The sequence below is a fragment of the Thalassophryne amazonica genome, chromosome 10 (assembly GCF_902500255.1).
Source record: "Thalassophryne amazonica chromosome 10, fThaAma1.1, whole genome shotgun sequence".
NCBI lineage: Eukaryota > Metazoa > Chordata > Actinopteri > Batrachoidiformes > Batrachoididae > Thalassophryne > Thalassophryne amazonica.
The window spans coordinates 40,155,640-40,177,319 of record NC_047112.1 but is presented as its reverse complement, the minus strand read 5'-3'; the positions used below and the strand labels follow the sequence as shown (position 1 = coordinate 40,177,319).

At 41.9% G+C, this 21,680-nt stretch overlaps 1 protein-coding gene across 5 annotated transcripts; it reads right to left on the bottom strand.

Moving 5' to 3' along the window:
- Window positions 1–489: 489 nt before the first annotated feature.
- LOC117518661 (guanylate kinase-like) lies at window positions 490–21,680 on the bottom strand. Of its 5 annotated transcripts, XM_034179867.1 has the most exons (9): window positions 21,290–21,679; window positions 19,041–19,156; window positions 18,237–18,278; window positions 8,433–8,558; window positions 6,211–6,307; window positions 4,122–4,260; window positions 3,801–3,885; window positions 3,637–3,722; window positions 490–651 (listed from the first exon to the last, which is right to left on the bottom strand). In XM_034179867.1, the coding sequence occupies exons 2-9, from the start codon at window positions 19,150–19,152 to the stop codon at window positions 619–621; spliced, it is 720 nt and encodes a 239-aa protein (XP_034035758.1). In that variant the 5' UTR covers window positions 19,153–19,156; window positions 21,290–21,679; the 3' UTR covers window positions 490–618. The 5 variants fall into 5 exon arrangements, with proteins under 5 accessions (XP_034035758.1, XP_034035760.1, XP_034035757.1 ...); XM_034179869.1 differs by lacking the exon at window positions 8,433–8,558 and having other exon boundaries at window positions 21,290–21,677; XM_034179866.1 differs by lacking the exon at window positions 490–651 and having other exon boundaries at window positions 3,388–3,722; window positions 21,290–21,680.

Here is a 21,680-nt window from a genome sequence, read left to right as displayed (position 1 = left end):
TATGGTAAGCAGGTAAACATGCTTTTGGCCTATGTTATACTTGACCTTAACCTTTGAACAATCTGTTCTAAAAGTTAATCATCTCAAGATATTAACCAAATATTGTACCACTTTTGGTTTAAATACACATCCATCCATTTTTTATTATGCTATTAACACACACACACTGGACAGGACACTAGTCTAGTAGTCAATTAGTTTTAAGAATTTTAAAAATCAGTTTGGATACAGTAACTTTCTGCACTTGTAAATTTCATAACCTTAGCTTATAAATGCCAAATTTAGCAAAGTAATAAATAATTTTTAAAAATGGCAAGTTTTCATAACTACAAATCATTATATGTGCTAAATATTTCACAAACCACATTGTCTTGAGACAAAAAAAAATAATAATTCAGGCGAGGACCCCCACCCCCCACTTTCCATCTGAGGACCAGTGAATCAGAACTGTATGGCTCAGTCTTGTGATTATATTATTTAGACGATGAAAGAAAAGCAAGCTTTTTTCCAGAAGAAATTCTGTTTCAGGTGTGACAGTCAGTGAAGATGGAGTTATTGAGGTCAGAACTTTAAGTGTAGTCCTTCTGTCCCCCCGCAGACCAAGTCTTGGCTTTCCACTTATGACTTGGCCTCTTGAACTTTTTTAATTTCCTGTTAAAAGACATAAAAGGAGAGCAATATAAGGAATGCATTCAGAAATATTTGGGGTACTTTAAGTAGAGAAAGTTTTTGTCCAGAGCAATAAACAGTAGAGCCGGTGGTTCAGCATAACAAGTGATAGTAGGTAGAGCATGAAAAAGCAGTCAGGAATTTTCAGGTATCTATGAAAGTGATGGAAGACATAATATTCAACAAATGTTCTTATGTTTTATTATTACATTGGTTAATTTTCCTTCACTCTTCTGGGGCCTGGTCATGGTGAGAGCAGTTCAAGCCACATCTTTCATCACATCCTGGGGAATTCCAATGGACTCCCAGGCCAAAGAGTATCCTCCTGCTGCCTGTCCAGCAGGGTCGGGTCTACCTCCGTCAGCTACTGGGAGTGGCCACATGAATATGGATCTGGCACAGGTTTTACACTGGATGATGCAACTCCAGCTTTACATGGAGAAATATGCTCACACATCCTGAGTGGTACCCATTTGGATGTGCTTGTCTTCAAAGAGAGACCTCAAGGGGGTATCCTAATCTGATGTTTGAACAACCTAAGGTTTTTCTTTCTACATAAAAGGGCAGTGGCTACATGGTGAGTCCTTCTACTTCTTCCTTCTGGATGTCAAATATCTTAACTGTTTCCTTAAAGGTAAGTCATGCCACTACTTATATGTATAAGAAACTCATTTTGGTCACTTGTACCAATTCCAATTCTTTCGGTTGTTACTCGAAGTTCATGACTATATATGAGGATTGAAACAATACTCATCTGGTTATTTAACTTCTTAGCCTTCTGCCTCAGATCCCTCTTTACCAAAACCATTTGAAGCAAAGCCCACAAAGCTAATTTTTAAACAAGACACAAAGACACTTGAAAACCTTTACTTGAACCATTAACTCAGTCTGTACTTGGAAAGGACAACTCACTGTTTTATGACAAAGTACCCAGGCCCCAGATTTGGAAGTATTTGTTCCCATACTATCTGCATTGTGCACTGCAAACCATGCAAGTGTGCAATACAGGTCCTGTTCTGAAGAGGGTCAGGTCAAGTCTGGGAGCACAGGACTGCATCCACACTATGAAATCACCTCAGGTGCTGGCAGACAACCAGTTCATCCCCACCTATCAAAAACAGCCATCTACCTCAATGTGAAACGTTTTGCAGTTGCTGGGGTCCTCAACACTAAGGCACCTGCGTGCTTGACCATGCCTAGAGAAATAGCCAAAAATGTTAGCCCAAATAGCCCAAAATCTCTCAACTACCATGGAATTTTGTTGCTTGTTATCCTACAGTAAGCCCCTTTCACACCTCAAAACACCAACTAACTACAAGACATCCTGAGGGTCCCGGTTATAGGCCTTCTCCAAGTTTATAATGTATGGAGGTTGGATGGGTAAACTCCATGACTCATCCGGCTTGCTACCAGGGCAAAGAGCTGGTCGACTATTCCACAGCTTGAAGTAAATCTGTTTTCCCTTCTGAATTTGAGGATTGAAAGGTAGTTAGTGTCTTCTTTCTAGTAGAATGGTATAGGCTTTCCTCAGGTGTCTGAGTTGGAGCACAACCTATACTCTCCATTTATAAAAATAGAAATACCTACCTCATCAGTTATTATACAGGTACTGCTTCAGTCTCCATGCAAGCTGAACCATTGGAATTGTAATCCATTATGAATCAAATCAATTTTATTTATATAGCACCAAATCACAACAACAGTTGCCCCAAGGCGCTCTATATTGCAAGGCAAAAGCCATACAATAATTACAGAAAAACCCCAACAGTCAAAACGACCCCCTGTGAGCAAGCACTTGGCGACAGTGGGAAGGAAAAACTCCCTTTTAACAGGAAGAAACCTCCAGCAGAACCAGGCTCAGGGAGGGGCAGTCTTCTGCTGGGACTGGTTGGGGCTGAGGGGAGAGAATCAGGAACAAACAATACCCAACATTTCTCCAACACCTCAGTGATCTCTATCATGGAGATGGTAGAGAACTTCCTTAAGTCCACAAATACTGCCTCCTGATAGATTGTACTTGTCAGGTTTAAGACTTCCTCAAAAGGTTTGTCCCACATTTTTTCACATTCACACACAATCGTGTTCATAACTGCACTTGTCACAAAAGTATCCTCAAGCCAAGATGAATGATTAATTATGCAGCCGTATCACCAGATCCATAGCTGCATTTTTTATTTTATTTTATTTTATTTTTTGAGACTTTGGTCAGGAGAGAAGCAGAGCTATCAACTGATCACCAACTGGTGGTGAAATGGATGAAGTGCCAAATGGACAGATATAGTAAACACAAATGAATAGTGGATAATGGATTTCCTGCAGTCTGAGAGTTGTTGAATATGTGGAGCCTGAGTAAACCCTTTTGACTGGCAGTTACTCAGAGCTGATGCCAGAAGGCCAACTGTACCTGCTGTGGCGACAACCTATAAAAGCAGTGGGGCAGATCAGTTTTGAAAGAAGATACCAGGGAGAAAAATAATAATTTCTGAGCTTGGATAGCCTGGTCTACTCCTGAAGCTGCTAACAGGAAGACCAGGACTGCAGCTACAGTTGTCACTGATATAAAACTTCAAGTTTGGGAACAGTTCATGGAGTTGATGGAGTTGTGCTGGTATCCAATGCACTCTCACAAGAAACTTATCACATCTCATCTCATGATATAAAGGGTTCATTTTGACCGAACTTCAATATGTGATGAATCCAGGAGCCCCTTTGCATTAATACCAACCTATGCACCTTAACTGTAACCTTAACCACAATCATAATGCATAATGCTGACGAAAACATGCATTTCCCCTCGAGTCACTAAATAATGTCAAGGGGGCACTGACCAAACCTAAATATTCGTCGAGCTGGCGGTGAGAATTTCTTGTGGTATGGAGAGCTGTATTTTTCTTATCTGAGTCATAGATTGCCCGTTACATCATTGTGGACAAGTACTGTATGAATAAATGTTACTGTCTTACTCACTTCATTGAGAACATCTTTCAGCTCCTCGTAGGCGGTCTCTAAATCATCATTGATAATCACAACATCAAACATTCCAGGTTCTTTACCTACAAAAGACAACTAAATCAGCTGTCATGATTATGGTTCAGTAAGTATTCCTCCAGCAGGATTTGCAGGTAACATACTGAGCTCCATATCGATGCGCGCTGCCTCCAGGCGTTTCTGTAAATTTTCCTCCGTTTCTGTCTGTCTATCCCTCAGGCGTTTTTCCTGGGGAAAGCATTGAAAGAAGACATTACCTTTGGCATTAGAATATTTGAATACTTTTTCACAATACCTGTCATTGTAAAAGTGTTGATCACAGCAGTTCATAAGAGGTCACCATTAATAAAGCATTAACCAAATAATGCATTTGTCAGAGGGTGCATGAAAGGAACTTAAACAATGACATTACTAAAAGGAAATCATGTAATCGATACTATATGTAATGCTGGTTGGTTATTTACCAGGATCTCCATGGAGGGGGGCTGGATAGAGATGTAGATGGGGTTTAAGTCAGTCTCTTTAATCTTCTTCACACCCTGGATGTCCACATCAAGTATGCAGATCACATTCTTAGCCTGTAAATCTTCTACTGCAGCTTTACTACAGAACACACAGTCACAATTCATCAGTGTGATTACAATTCTTTTTTCAGCACCAAATCAAAATTCACCTCAAGGTGCTATACACGTGTAAGGTCTAGAGCTTCTCTGACCCCATGAGCAAGCAAATTGGTGACAGTCATAAAGAAAAATTCCTTCAGGATTTTTTGGTCATATAGGAAGAAACCTCAAGCAGACCAGTCTCAGTGGGATGACCATCGAACAAAAATGGCAGCAAAAGATTGACAGAATATGCAATGACAGAAATGTTACAGCTAAACAACCTTATAAAGCCCGTAGTGACAGGATTGTTGAAAAAACATCGAAGTGTAGATTGGAGTCCCATTGAAACACTACATTTGTAATTCAGTTTATACCAGATGCAAGAGATCTCCCATAAATCAACCCAACTCAGATGTTACATAGCAGACGTGAGATAATCATGAGTTCATCCCACACTTATTCAAAATCCTTAATTCATTCAATACCAACACTCATTAGAGTGACCAGGTTTGATCCAGAGACTTCACAGAGGCTGACGTGGAGAATGACGCGTCAGCAGAAGTGTATGTGGCGCTAAAACCTGTGCCACATCCCTGCAGAGCTGTACTCAGTCCACTGTGGCGAACCCTGAACAACTGGAAGCAACCAAAGACAAACAACATATACATATGTATCATCACAACCAAACCAAAGCTGATTAATTAACAAGGATTACACATCTTCACCAATGGAACCGTGTAATTTTGTGCTTGTGACGTGTACACAAAGAGGATTGTTGCGTTGCTGTGAGCTGCTCTTATTCACCGTGTGTGTTATCTTCAGAATGGGATTAAATGTGACACAGAAAGTGCTGTGCTGCATCTTTTTGATCTAATGGAAGCTAAAGCTCCATCTGTCACCACCCTGTTATGGATCAGTATGAGTCTACTTTACAAGGTAAAACATCACGTCTGCATAATTCAATACTTAGACTGTACTTTGTTACAGTTGTGTGTGAAGAAATTACTTCTATTAAGGAATATATTATTGAGGCCTCAATTCAAGAGAAGTTGGAAAACATTTGTTGGGCTTTATATCTACCTAATGCGATTTGCATATTGTACCTGCTTGCCCACTTTCACATGTTTTTACATAGGAGTACCCCTACTCTGCATCAGTTAAATATGATTGTTCATGTCTTGTGGATCACGACTTATCCTGGTGTCACAATTTTTTAAACACATTTAAAACTTTTCTGATCTTTCACAATTTTCTTCAGTGCAACTTTTACCCCAAATTACACCCAACTTCAGGCCCTGATTGGGTATGTGAGGGTTTGGGGCTTTTTTTTTTTTGTCAAAAACATAGAGAATTGGTATCAAAAATTGGCAATGGGGAGCTGCCCTACCCACTTTTGCTATAGATATATGTGTGTGTACACGCTGATCAGTTCATGAAGTGCACCTTGTTGACCCAGTCATCTGAATGTTGCAGCACGAATTGAAACTCATTAGACCAGCCAACATTTTTTAAATATTCCATTGAAATGACCGTGCCCCCTGTGTCCACGGTTCCCTGTTGTTTGCTGACAGCTGCACCTGGTGTGGCTTTCTGCTGCTCTAGTCTGTCACTTTTTGCTCAGTTCTTCAGGTTGTGCTTTGTGCATTAACTGATACTCTTCTGCACACCTTGTAACGAATAGTTATTTGCTTTTATATTTGAACCAGCATGGCCATGGCCACTAGATCAGCCGGTTGAGGAAAAAAACTCAAGGCAGTCCGACTGCCAATAAAAACCATGACATGCTCCATTAAACTGTTTTTCTTCCCAATTGTAATGCTTGGTTTGAATTTCAGCAGATCCTCTTCGCCATATCTACAGCCTGACATGACCTGAATAAGCAGTTAAATGCATATAACTAATGAAGTGGCCAGTGCACATATAATAATGGAGAGATGGAATTATTTACCTTGTTCCATACATGTTACCAGAAAACTCAGCAGTCTCAATGAAATTGCCTTTGTCAATGCCCTCCTGCATGAGTTCTCTCGTCGTGAAGTGGTAGTCTGGAAAACACAACAGTGACAATGAAGAATGAAGAAAAAGATAATTTCAAAACAGAGTTTTTTCAGTCAAAGGAACACTAAGTTTTAATGAAGGGTGACAATAATTTGAAATACACACACACACACGCGCGCACACACACACACACACACACACACACACACACACACACACAGAGCAGGTAAAATAAGCATTGAACACGTCACCATTTTTCTCAGTAAATATATTTCTGAAGATGTTATTGCATGAACTTTTCATCAGATGTAGCTAACAACACAAGTCATTCACACATACAAAGAAACTAAAACAAATAAGTACAGAAATTTAAAGTTATGTGTAATAATGTGAAATGACACTGGGAAAAAGTATTGAACACGCTTTCTGAAATTTATTTTAATTTAACCATTATTTAACCAGGTTAGTCCCACTGAGATCGAGATCTCTTTTTGCAATGGAGACCAGGGCAATTATAAAGCTTCCCATTCACCTAACTTGCATGTCTTTAAATGTGAGAGGAAAGCGGAGCACCCGGAGTAGATTAAAAGATTAAAGCCTACCAATCTATAGCTCACTACCTGGACATTTCTAATATTTTGCATCACTTGATACAGTTCACTGAAAATTCAGCTGCTGTTCTGTAAATTTTCCTTTTCCAAATTTAAAATTGTCTACTGGATCAGCAAACTCAGTCATTTCTAGCAGTTTCCTGTAACCTGATTTGGTTGCTGGTACAACCTCTAGTTTGTGCAGCAATCACAGGAGGATGGACATGATGTCATAGATGCTGGAGGTGGATATTATCACTGAGAAGAGTGTATAGTCATGTGGTCACTGGACAGAGGTGTTTGGTGATAGCAATATCTTAGCAGAAGGATGAAGGTCCAAAACCTTAGGACCCTGGTGCTTCCTGCCTTACGGTATGGTTGTGAGACTTGGAGGCTAACCACTGCCTTAAAGTGGTAACAAGTTGCCTTTGGTGCTAGGCCTCTTTGGAGAATCTTTTGGTACTAGTGGAATGACTTTGTGTCAACGGTTACTTTGGGACACTTGGATGAGGCGTATAACTTGCATTGTGAGGGTATGTTAGCTATGACATTTTACGTTTCCCTGGGGATGATCCAGCACACAGGTGCCCCAGTGTTGAGAACCCTAATAAGTGGTGAACACCAATGGGGTGCCCACGTTTCACGTTTTAGATTGATACTTTTGAGAGGTGGGGTTGGACTGGCTATGCGCCTTGATGGTTGTTATCCAGGTGACAAGGTGGTTCCGTAGTGTGGTGGATGTGAGGATGTGGAGAAGTAGTGCATGTTGCCAGACCTGACCTGACCATTTGGCTATTCAACGCCATAACCTTGAATTGGTGGACACCCTTGGAGGCATTGTACAACCTACCAAGGGACATTCTACCATTGGTAGAATTAGTGTCAAGATGATGTAAGTCAGTGTTTAATGTGGATGCTACCCTGATTAAATATTCAGCAAATAAAGAATCATTCAGATCACAAACACAAACGTGAGCAAACCAATAAGTTGTACACATTTGAAAAACTACAGGAAGGAGTGCCTAAAAAGAAATGATGCTACTATATATTGAAGGAATCAGCAAACTCAACCTATAATGTGGCTTTCACAGTATACTGACATACTTTTACTGTTGCCTTGGATGCTTATTGATATATTAATACACTGATTTAACAAATGTATCTGAGCCTCTGACAAAAAGGTGCTCAGTATTTTCTCTCATCAACCTTGAACATGAATTTAATATGCTACAATTTGTATTTTAAAAGGCCAGATGGATCACATATACATAAAAACATGCAGTAAAGAGCCTGTTTTCTGTCATGCTATTGATTCGTGCCAAATCAGCCAATGCACAAAATGGGACACCAGAAATTGTGTTACATATTAAACATCAGGGGACTGACAGTGGGGATCTTTACTGAGGAAGTACAGGGGGCTATTTTCAAACACTTTTTACTCAAAAGTGTAGATGGTCTGGTCATTTGCTTTTCATGTTTTTGTCACATGACTTGCCCCTATCAAAGAAAACATGCAAGGGTGATGAAAGTAACCCCCATCCCTCTGCTTTAAAAGTGGGATCAGGAGTCACACTGAGGTCACCTTTATCTGTGGTTTCTGATTCGTTTGGACTCGATAATGGGGGTGACATTTCTAAGTCTTCAGATGAAAAGACGTCTGCTACAGGCAGTAAAGTAGCCCCCAGAAGCATGGGGAGTTTGTTCAGCCCTATGGAGAAAGCAAAACAGGCATATAAAGAGGTTCATCCCTTTATATCAAAGGAGGTGTGCAGAGGGGACAAAGCCATTTGTGCAGTGCACTTGGGAGTAAAAAGAACTGTGGTTAAATTATAAGAGATGCTGGGAAATGAGGCCTAGGTTGGGCTGCATGATGGATGAGACACAAAAAGGAAAAGCAATGTGTTTATAAAAAATAAAAAAAAATCAACTTTATATTGAAAGGATGAGATGTTTAGGACCTAGGTTGAAATATACTGAATTCCCCTTTAACTAATATGTCACCAGCTGTCTTAAAAATAGTTTACAGTCCAGCATTGCTCTGCAAACACCGAGCTGATGAGACTTAAACTAAAATTTAGTTTTAGATCTATAAGAAATTGTTTGTGTGGCTGTTGCTTTAAATGGAAAGGAGCTTCTGTTTGCCACACTGTCTCTGTCTTATTTGTCATCTGTCCATCAGACCGTGTAGCTGTCACACAGAGTGCGCAGATCAGCTCACTGGGCTTGTCTTATATGAGGGTTTCTCTACAATTATACAGGCGTGACGAGCCTCTGGGCGGGGCTGTGATCCACTAGGCCTGTAATTTTCATAAAGTACACTTTACCTGAGACCTGCTGCTGTGAACAGTTCTGACCTTTTTTGCTGATGGTGGCAGTAAACTGATTTTTGTAAAGACACTGCTGATAACTCATTTCCTGAATGTGCTTTACAGTAAAAGAATTATGATGTCAAAAAGTGACACTGACAGAACCACAAAGGTGTAAATCCTGTGTCACCCGTCTCAGCCTCTTTAGTGTTACTGATGTATTCTAAGTACTTTTATTTTTATTTAATGTATAAATAAGGAAACTATTGACATTATTAAAAGACTTTTAAAAGCATATTTGAATTATTCAATGTAACTGATTAAAAGAATAAAAACTACGGTACTTCATGGGGTGAAAATGATCTTAATGTTTGTGTTCAAAATGAAAGTTTCTCTGTGATAAGTAGTTTTTAAAGTTTCTCTTCACTACAGTTACTTAAAATATAAGTTATTCCTATGAACAATTTAACTGGCAAATAATCAAACTGTCCATTGGATGGTAAACTGGATGGTAGGTGGTGATTAATGCTTGGAAAAACACTGCATTAAACAGACATCCAGATTTGGAATTCTGGTTCAAGACCACCTGTGCCCATTCTTCATGTAATGTGAGGTTCCGTCAAGAAGAATATCGGCCATAATACTTGTGCCAAATCAACATGCAGATTCACCTCAGATCTGCTGTGGCAACCCCAAGTGAAGAATGGAAAGGACGAGAGAATTTATATTACTGTAAAACAAGCTTTTCCATGACTAAATGATTTGCAAATAGGTGAGTTTCCACATGGACAGTCACAGAACTATGGGGAACATTTAATGAATCTGCAGCTAGATTCAACTGAAAACTGTACAGTCTGGTACCAAGGTTGTTACAGCCGGGGGGTGGTAGTGGGGACAAGCTCCCACTACTTAAAAAGTGCTCCCATGTGGTATGTGTCTCAAATAGCCTCTGGCAACCAAACCCAGCTCCTGGCCTGCTTAGCTTCTAAGCCCGGTGGAACTGCTTCTATTGACAGGAGAAGGGGCGAAGGCAGTTCTCTGATGCCTCGAAACCAGTTGCTTCAGGTAGATGGAACTTGTCAGCCTAGGAAAACAGTTCATCTAGAAGAAGGAAACTCTGATCTCAAACCTCCACTGCCTTGTGGCTATATTCAGTCTTGGACAAGGCTTTCAGGAGTAAACCTCGAGGAACAATCTGGAGTCGGCATCCCAAAGGTGGTCTGTTGCTGAACTTCAGCACTTTCTCTGCAACTCCTGCGACGCTGTCACTGCCAAACTGCACTGGCTTCTGCCTTTCCTTTGGACCACAGTGACAGCGTAGAGAGGGGGGACATGTTCCGTGGGCAACAGCGGATCTTCCATATTAGCCTGCCCAGGCTTTGTAGCGCCACTGGAGAGGACACTCCAACATCATCGCAAGATGCCGGCACAACAGGAGAAGGGGCAGTTTACCGGTTATAAGCTCATCTGTTTGGTGAAGGAAACGAGCGCCAGGAGTCACTTCTAATGGTGGGAGGGATCATCACATCTCATTAGACAGCTACCGCCCGCGTCAAGATGGGCAGCCCCCAGCCAGTAAGGTGTTGTCTCACCATGGCCTGCTTCCTCCACTGGGTGTGTGACGCTTAGACTAAACCTAGAAAGGCAGGCCACAAATTCTGCACCAGACACCAAGAACAAAAGAAGAAAGAAGACTCCAGGTTTTCATTTTGGAAGCTGGAACATCAGGACCATGTGCCCTGGCCTCTCTGCTGATCTGCAGCAAATTGACAATGCCCACAAAACTGCCATCATTGACAGGGAACTCTCACGACTAAATGTTGACATTGCCTGCCTCCAGGAAACACAGCTGGCAGACAGCGGTACCATTAAGGAAGCAACTTACACCTTCTTTTGGCAAGGGAAGTACTTGGACGAATCCCATCAGCACAGTGTTAGCTTTGCTGTGAAATACATCCTGGTTGCGTGCATTGAGCCACCATCAACTGGCAGGGAGAGAATCCTTGCCCTCCAGCTTTCAACAACTTCAGGCCCAGCCACCATCATCAGTGTATACACTCCAACCCTCTACTCCAACCCAGAGGAAAAAGACCAGTTCTACAAGTCCCTAGAAAAAGTGATATCTGGGATTCCCAGCACAGAAGGGAGACTTCAATGCCAGAGTGGTGTTGATCACAAGGCCTGGCCCACCTGCCAAGGTGTCTACAAAAGGGCAAGATCAATGACAACTGCCTATGTGTGACCAACATCTTATTGAAATACAAGGATATGCACCAGGTGTCTTGAAGACACCCACGGTCCTGCGACAGGCACCAGTTGGTTCTACTCATCACCAGGCATTTAGACCCTGCCAATGTTCTCCTCAACCGCAGCTACCATAGTGCAGACTGTGATACGGATCACTCCCACGTGGCCCGCAAGATGTGCATAGCTCAAAGGAAGCTGCACCACCCCAAGAAGAAGGGTCGCCCACGCATCAACACAGCTCAGAGAAAATGCAGCAATTCATCAGCCAGTTGCAAGAAGCCCTCAATGAAGATACACCGGAAGGTGAGAAGGGTGTCATTGATGCCAAGTGGTCCCACCTCCGAGATGCTGTGTGCAACTCGGCCATCAATGCCTATGGGAAAAACACCCACTCGAGGAAATGGAGCCTGTGACTGAGGTCAAGAGGACAGCCTTCCTGGCCTACAAGGCAGCGCCCAGTCCCAGCACATTGCAAGCCCTCAAAGCTGCCAAGAGAAAAGCCTAGCAAACCACCTGCCCCTGCGCCATCTCATACTGGCTGAACCTCTGCAGCAGTATACAGACAGCTGCCGACACTAGTGGTGCAAGAGGCATGTATGTGGGCATCAAGAAGGCAACAGGCCCATCCACCTCCAAGTCTGCCCCACTCAATCAAAGACAGGCAAAGTCATGACAGACCAGGAGAAGCAGCTGCAGTGCTGGGTTGAGTACTATCTCAAGTTGTATGCAACCCAGAACATTGTCACAGTCACAGCCGTCGAGGACATCCCGGATCTGCCGGTCATGGAAGAAAAAGACAGGCGACAAACCATGGAAGAGCTTGGAAAAGCCATTGACTGCCTTGCTAGTGACAAGGCACACAGCTCTTACAGCCTGTGTAAGAGCTAATCAAATTAGCACAAAAGCTACAGCTTTCCAACACGACATACAAAGTAAAATATAGCCTTTTAGGAGAAAGAGGGTCCACGTTGATCATCTGAAATAGCTTATTTACTGTGCATTTAAAGTGAAGAAATGTGTTTATCTGTTTTTAAAAAACACACTGTTTTGTCTGGTGCCTGCTCTCCGCTCTACGTGAGGAGTGGCTATTTGCGAGGGGCTCACACCTACGAAACCCGGGAGAGGTCATTTAAAGTGATATTTTTTTTCTGACCATGATAATTTGTGCGCACGTTTTCCTTTAGTTGAGCCCACGAATTAATAAAATGTGCTCTCAAATTAATAAAACGTTTCCATGTTTTCCTGGCCGTGATAGTTCGTGCGCACATTTTCCTTTAATCGAGCCCTCGAACTAATAAAACATGCGCACCTTTTATTTTAATTGAGACCTCGAATTAATAAAACGTGCACGTTTTCCTTTTGTTCAAAATGAAATTCATAATATGACCTAAATTGTCATCCTGACAACTGGGAGATGCTTCGCCCTCAGCAGGGCTTAATTTGAGGGGGAACAAGCCGGAGCGTGCTCCGGAACCTCTGACGTTGGCTCCGCCAGCTATTTATCCCTTTATCTACGGCGATGGCGCCCACGCCATATTTTCCATATGTATCAAAGTGCATTGTTAAGCTAACACCAAGGGCTTTCCAATGATATATGGTGTATTACGGTAAACATAAGCCTGTGATGTCATAACGCAGAGGAAAAACACGGAAGTTTCACACTAGTGCGCCGCTGATTCTCATTACCGTAAGTTCTCATGTAAGCCCTCACTCTGAACAATTTCAACACTGACAGCAAGCCAAGAACCCGTGCTTTCCAACAGTATGCTATATGTTGCATGTATTACGGTAAAATGCGTTCGGTGACTTTTGAAACGAGGGAAAAGTATGAAAAAGAGCGCAAAAGTGACAGAAAAGTACAGAGACAGACAGCAAACATAAATGTAGTAATTTTTGAGGAAAAGGCAGGGTGTTAGTGTCATTTGTGAAGGTGTGTGTGCGCGTTTGTGTGGGTGTGCAGTTTTTTTTAAGTGTGGCGCACAGCATTGTTCGCAAGCGCCCCCCCTTCTTGTTTTTCTGCACCGGAGCCACCCATCCTCTGCGCTCCGGGACTCCACTTTACAAATTAAGCGCTGGCCCTAAGCATCCTTTTTAATGTGCTTAAACTCCAGATGATGCTATGCTGGGCAGCTGTAGTTCTCTATATGTCCTTGTGCGCCCAAACCATGATGATACGCTCTGACCAGATCCATTTCTAATAGAGAAATGTATTACACTGTCTGCTGGTTTGTTGGCTAATAGCCAATATTTATGTGTCACGACAATATTGAATGCACGTTTGTGCACACAATGTAATAAAACGTGCGCACAATATAATAAAACGTGCGCACAATATAACAAAACGTGCGCACAATATAACAAAAGTGCGCACAATATAATAAAATGTGCGCACAATATAATAAAACGTGCGCACAATATAATAAAATGTGCGCACAATATAATAAAACGTGCGCACAATATAACAAAACGTGCGCACAATATAATAAAATGTGCGCACAATATAATAAAATGTGCGCACAATATAATAAAACGTGCGCACAATATAACAAAACGTGCGCACAATATAACAAAAGTGCGCACAATATAACAAAAGTGCGCACAATATAATAAAACGTGCGCACAATATAATAAAATGTGCGCACAATATAATAAAATGTGCGCACAATATAATAAAACGTGCGCACAATATAACAAAACGTGCGCACAATATAATAAAATGTGCGCACAATATAACAAAACGTGTGCACAATATAACAAAACGTGCGCACAATATAAAATGTGCGCACAATATAATAAAACGTGCGCACAATATAACAAAACGTGCGCACAATATAATAAAATGTGCGCACAATATAACAAAACGTGCGCACAATATAATAAAACGAGCGCACAATATAATAAAACGTGCGCACAGTATAACAAAACGTGTGCACAATATAACAAAACGTGCGCACAATATAATAAAACGTGCGCACATTCTCTCCACATGCAAAACATTTTGCAATGACACTTCCAGGGCTCCGTACACACCAGCCCCAGCCACACTGACAAACACTCTCTGAAAGAAAGAAGTCCCCTCTTTCTTCTGTGTTTTGCTCAGACTCGCACTGAATGTTTCGCTTTTTAATTTTCGCTTTTTGGGCAACACACAAAGCTTCACAAACACGGTAACTTAACTTAAATAAAATTATAAAAAAACAGTAACTGCGAGGCTTGCATGTTCAACCTCCAGCTGAAATGCATCTGCTGAATTGCAGAGAAAGAAAGAAAAAAAAAATCATGCAGGAACCGAGTCCACAAACCTTAAAAAAAAAAAAACAACTTAAAAATGGTTACATTTTACAAGTTGGGGAAAACAAAAAATAGAAAGCCACATCCCATCACCATTTTAGCAAAATGTCAAGACTTTGGCCCTTTGGCTGAGCTCCTGACACTGGGAAACATCTAAAACTTGTAATGATGTGAAAAAAATAAATAATACCCAGGAAAACAGAAAGGGATACAGTAAATTTGTAAGTCTGTGTGATGGTGCAGCGACATTGTGCCATTGCTTAGGGAGAGCCCTGGACTGTTGATGTTGCTTAAAAATAATCGATAGCTGCAGCCCTAATATTTATCGAGGCATCTCCCTTCTCAGCACTGTTGGGAAGGCCTTCGCTCGTGTTGCCTTAGCGCATCTACAGACCTTGGCCTTGCGTGTTTACCCAGAGTCCCAGTGTGGCTTTTCAGCTGGGAGGTCTACCGTGGACATGGTCTTTTCAATACACCAGCTGCAGGAGAAGTGTCAAGAGAAGCAAATGCCACTCTACATTGCCTTCATTGATCTGACCAAGGCTTTCAACTTGGTCAGTGAAAGCAGACTCTTCAGGCTCTTGCAGAAGATCGGCTGTCCCCCAAAACTCCTCAGAGTGTTCTCTTCGTTCTATGAGAACATGCACAGTAGAGTTTGATTCAATGGTGCAACATCAGAGGCCCTCCCAGTTAGCAGTGGGGTGAAACAGGGCTGTGTCCTTGTGCCGACGCTCTTCGGAATCTTCCTTTACAAGCTCTTCAACATCGCCCGACTTCGTGCCAAGACCAGGGTTGTGGAGGTACTCATCTGTGAGATGCTCTTTGCCGACGATGCAGCCTTGACATCACACTCCGAAGACAGTCTGCAGCAGCTTGTTAATCACCTCTCTCATGCTTGCAAGGAGGTCGGACTGACCATCAGTCTGAAGAAGACAAACGTCATGGCGCAGGGCGCGGTTGGTCCCCCTAACATTGACATTGGTGGGTACAGCCTGGAAGTCATGGAGCACTTCACATACCTTGGGTCAACCATCTCTAACTCACTCTCCATTGATGCAGAGATGAACAGCAGGATTGCAAAGGCAGCAGGAGCTACGGCAAGACTAAGCCACAGAGTCTGGAACAACTCAAGCCTCATTGAGAAGACAAAACTGCATGTCTACCAGACCTGCATGCTCAGCACACTCCTCTACGGTAGTGAGGCATGGACCGCCTATGCCAGACATGAGAAAAAGCTCAACAGCGACCATCTGAGGTAGCCAGCTAAGCTACCATCTAGATGAATTCTGCACATCAGATGGCAGGACAAGGTGCCCAACACAGAGGCCTTGGAACGTGGCAACATGAGCAGCATGTTCACCATTCATGGCAAAAGGCACCTTCGTTGGCTTGACCACATCAGGAGAAAACTGGAATGACTCAATATTTGAAGGACAAGTCAATAAAATGGGGCATGTAACTTTTTGTGTTGGCTGTTTCAAGTAATGGCTACACACTCAAGTTCACCATTTACACTGGCAAGACTGTGACCACAAGTGAGCACGGGCTGTAATAAGATGTGGTCATGAACCTGATCCAGCCATCCTCGCTTGGTACTCGGTATCACATTTACATGGACAATTTTTACACGATTCCCAAACTGTTCATGGAGCTGGCTAACACGAAGTCTGGGGCATGTGGCACATACAGGGAGAACAGACGAGGATGCCTCAGAGGGAGGGCAAATGCTCTCACAAAAAAATCTGAAAGAGGATCTATAAGATGAATAAGAGAGGGGCCTCTGGTATTTGTAAAGTGGATGGACACACGGGAGGTGTCTGTGTGCTCCATCATCCATCATGCATTTTCGGGTGAGACAGTGCAGAGAAGGGTGAAGGATGAGAAGGATGGGAGCTGGATGGTGAAAGACATTTCCTGTCCTACCCCAGTGTTGGCTTATAATAAAACATGGGTTGAGTCGAGCTATGGATTTTTCCACAAGAAATCTATTCTTGTGGGCTGCCGGAGCGCTCCACATCAAAACAGCAAGCATAGTCTCTGGTCCTGTTGCCAGAGTTGGCGCAGCTCCGCACAGCAGAGAGGGGGGCAGTGTGAATGGCCCGCTGTGGCGTTTACTGAGCCCGCAGACTCAGTAAGCGCATGGGAGGCAGTGAGAACAATCGCGTGAGAGCAATCGCGGTGATGCCGACCGGTGCTGCGACCAGGCCGCCTGATAAGGACGCAGAACACAATGCGTTGTTTACCTCTGCTTCTGTGGTGTCTGGTGGGTTGCACGCACTGCATACAAGTAGTTGCCGTACTCAAAAGACCAAGATTCCTTGCGGATAGGACATGCGCAGAACACAAACTAATGTTCCTTTCTATGGGGATATCCCGATGCACGTTTATACGACCTGATATTCGGGTTAGAAAAGGAGTTACCCAGGGGTCATATTCGGGTTTTTGTGGGTGTTTACATGGCCGTGCGCAACCGGGTTATTGCTAATATTCCATTTATGAAAGGGTTATGAAAGGGTTATTGGCTGCATGTAAATGTAGTCAGTGTTGCTGCACTTCCTTGACATTGCAACCACAAATGCATTGATCTTGCATTGTGAGATCAGCAGTGTCAAGCAGCCCATGACTCACAAGGACTTTGTGGTGGAGCTGATGTGTCAACTGTGTGGCACAGATAAAACAGGTGTCCCACAGAACAGGAGCCAGAACCACATTCCTGTGTCAATTGTGACAGGCACAGATCCTCGCCAAAAAGTCACAAAAGGCAGATTGAGGTGCCAACGGTGCCTTCACGTGGACAACAAGAGGAGTGACACACCGTGGAAGTGTCAGGCCTGCTATGTGCCCCTCTGTGTTGTGTTGGACAGGAATTGTTTTTTGAGTGGCACAAATAATTTGTGTTGCATCTTATTTTGACATCTGATTGTTTTGTAAATAGTTTAGCATTAGCATTTCCTGCACTATATGTTTTTGAAATGTACAATTTATATTTACATTCTAAACCTTACTGTGATATCTGACTGTTTTGTAAATAATTCTACAGAAAAATACCTGAAGCATTTCCTGCAGTTTATGTAAATAGCTGTATTTAACTTTGTTTTTTGCTACATTTGTACATGTTTTTGAAATTTACAATTTATATTTACATTTTAAGTTATGAAAATGGTTCGATAAACAAGTTTATGGTTTTCACAGTCAAAAAAAAAAAACAAACAAACTTTTTTCTACTTGGATTTTATGTTTATTTTGTGTGAATTTTAGGTTCACCGTGTTAATACAGTAGGTCAGAATGAATGAGAAACTGTAAAGTCACACAGGTGAGGTTGTGCTGAAAGAAATGACACCAAACAAGGCAAGGTAAACACTTTTTAAAGGTAAATTATAAAGGTAAAACCAAAAGTAGTCAAAAACAGCCAGTTATACCCTGGACTCCAGAGGGTTAAAATGCTCAGGTGCAGATTTCTAAGGGGCTAAGCATACAGCGTCGGTGTGCTATAGTCTGTCTACAACTGTAGGATTGAATGAAGTCCGCAGCACCACTCTACCTTTGCCATCTTCTTCGCCTATTCGAGGACTCCGTGTTGTGTCTGTTGGAAAGAGTTCATCATTAAACTGTACCCTTGTTTGGAACAGTGAGTAGCCGTAAATCCTCAGTCTGACACCAGACAACCACAAGGAAGGATTTATTGAGAATCTACAGCACAGGATGAATCTCACTCTCACATTCCCTCCACAGGCACACAAGGGTGATTCTTTAACTACGGGCACTATTGGCCTTGTAAATGTAATTTCCACCACACCATTGCCTTACAATGTAAAGCGCCTTGTGGCAACTGTTTGTTGTGATTTGGCGCTATATACATGTGCTCTGATGTCACTGTTTATCTCCATAGAAACTACCCAAACAATCTTTCATACAAACTGTTTAAAGGGACATTACAGTGTTGTGGTGGAAATTACGGCAATAGTGTGGGACAACTACATTTTGTTTAAAAAAATCACAACAGTTGTATGACATTGAATACCCAAATTATGTTTTGATTATTTTACTGATATTTTATTCAGAGATATTTTAAAACATTAGAAAAAACGTTTCTTTACCATTAATTTTTATCACTGAAGATCAAAAGTGTGGGTGTGGGACAAGCACAAAACGGCAATATTTGCATATAATGATGCTGAAAAAAGGTGAAAAAGTCATCATAGACTACTAGAACAAATTTCTTAACACACTTTCATTGTAAAGATAACTATAAAAGTGTGAAATTTCCCCTTTTTTCTGTTTTTCATACAATATGATCAAAGGACATAATAAGTGCCCGTAGTCTAAGAATCACGCACAAACGTACGGGACACGCTGAATCCAAAGACGCCCTCATGATCCTTCATCAGCCTCTTCATCAGGGTGCTCTTCCCGGCTCCTGAGGGGCCGCTCAGCACCACAGGTCTGGGTCCTGACATTCTTCTGCAGAAGACAGAGCTGATGATTTTTGTGACCTTATTGCAGGTGTGGACCTAATTTGTTTAAGATGCAGATCATTCCTAAATGCAAGTGTTTTGGGACGTCCACACTGCAGCTGCAAGAGGAAACATCACAGACATTAAACCGTTGTTGTTTTTTCACAGTTTTACTCTCCACCGACAGATCACAATTACAAACGTCTACAGCCTTTTCTCTTAATTAAAATATTAAAAGACACCCATGTCCTCATTGGTGACTCGTTAGACAGCTGGAGACACTGAGGTTAATGTTACAAATGGCTGTTAATGAAGTTGTGGCAGGTCAGTCAGCAGGATTAATTGGATGTGCTCGGGGAAGTACAGCGTGCGGCACAGGTGAGCCAGTAATTGGTGCTAAGAGGATGATGTTTCCTGCACAGCTCAGTCTAATCATATGAGCGAAACACAACAAAAATCATATTACTCAGATTGAAGCAACAGGAACCATAATTTGGTGCTTGTATGAGAAGCATGTGCTGTTCTTTTGAATGTGAGTGTTAATAAGTAATTCCTATATATAAGCTCTGAGACCGTATTACGAAGCATGAAGTGGGTGAGAGTCTATGACCCCCCCACCACACACACACACACACACACACACACACACACACACACACACACACACACACACACACACACACACACACACACACACACACACACACACACACACACACACACACACACACACCACACACACACACACAGACACTAGTCTAACACAGATGACTTTCAGAGTCATTGCTGGTCCTCATTTACAGCTGGCTGGACTGGGACGATTTAGACAGTGTCTTAACACAGGTGGTGTGACCAGGAATTGTACTCAGATCTACATATTGGTAGCTCATCTCCTTATCCCACTGAACTACCTGTTCTACTAACACTGTGAACAGGAGTAGATTTATAACATTTGCACATGAGGTCCTTGACCTCTGTCTTACTGCTGTGTGAATCAGATCAAACACAGGTCACATATATACTGTGTTCACATTACCAACTGAAGTGACCTGAATCTAATTTTTTCTGCCTCAGCTCTGACATTCCAGCAGGAAATTTAGATTCATGTTCATAGGTAATCTGTATCTGCTATCGACACAGCAGTCAAATTGAGGACAAGATATGAATCACGCATCAATTAAATTCATATCAGATTAAGGACCACATTCAAGCACAGAAATTGTGACATCACTAGTCTATGTACCCTGTAAATTGCAGTGAGTGAATAGATAGATAGATAGATAGATAGATAGATAGATAGATAGATAGATAGATAGATAGATAGATAGAGAGAGAGAGAGAGAGAGAGAGAGAGAGAGAGAGAGAGAGAGAGCGATGTACCCTCTGAATTGTTAACACAATAACTCTAAAATAATGAGTTAATTACTCTTGTAACTCACCAAATTTAAAGAACATGTAATGAGGACAACCTCTTTAAAATGTGGTGACCTTTGACAGACCAGGTCAGTCCAAAAACTAACTTTGTGTTACCTGTGTAATTGGGATGGAAGGATGCATCCTGTATCTGCTTTTTATTATTATTATTATTATTATTATTATTATTGAGTATCATGAAATCATTTAACATCTACTGCATACAAGAATTAATGATCTCTTGCAGAAGAATCGTAAATGATTTATAAAATATATAAATAGGAAACTGATAATATCAAGGGTTATAATTTATATTTCAGAATAATTTTTATTTCAAGTTAAAAATTCATCACAGTGTGAACAATGTTGTTCATCGTTCCACCCCTCCTATGTAATAATATCCCATCAATGTGTGTGCCACCTGGCTGGTTCGTGGATACTGGACTGATGATAGAAATTCAGAGCAGGTGTGGTTGTCAGTGAGTGACTGTTTCTGCACAGAAATGTATTAAATTGTAAAAGCGGACTGTAACTATTCAAATTACAGGATCACAACTTCACACAAACCCAGTAGAAAGTATTTTGTATGAATGTGGCTGAAGCAGACACTTCTTCCTTCTCTCTCTCTCACATATGTGTGGGTTTGAAATTCCATGTAGCTTGAAGTAAGCTTGTCAGTTTGTTCCATCACCAAAATACTGCTTCTAAAATAAAAATCCTTCCTTACCTTTGCTCTCAGGTCTGTGGTGTCTTTCTTAGAGATGCAGATGATTCTTCTTCAGACAGGCCTCTTGATGGACTGTGTGCCAATGATGCTGCTTACTGCCAGTCTGAATTATCACCACCTCCCTTCAGATCACTGACCAATCACATCCCATCAGTCTGGCTTGTTTTTGTCCACTCTGACCACACAGGTCACAGCTGGGAAAGGTCATCAGACTGTGTGACCCAGGTAGTTGATTTAAGTCTCCCTGTGAGTTGTACACCCAGCAGCGTTTTTTTCCCGCTGTGACTCACTGGAACACTTTGGGTTTATATTACTGAAAGATAACTAACGCCTGTGTTAAAAAGTTAAAAGACTGTGTGATAGGACCAAGGTTGTCTTGTGTCCCTCAGGC

Excerpts from the sequence above, each read along its gene's own strand:
- LOC117518661 (XM_034179866.1), bottom strand. The coding sequence starts at position 19,152 with ATGTCAGGACCCAGACCTGTGGTGCTGAGCGGCCCCTCAGGAGCCGGG. Across the intron at positions 6,308-8,432 it reads ATCAGAAACCACAGATAAAG|ACTACCACTTCACGACGAGA; the intron begins GTGACCTCAGTG and ends TGTGTTTTCCAG. Across the intron at positions 3,886-4,121 it reads CCCCCTCCATGGAGATCCTG|GAAAAACGCCTGAGGGATAG; the intron begins GTAAATAACCAA and ends TGCTTTCCCCAG.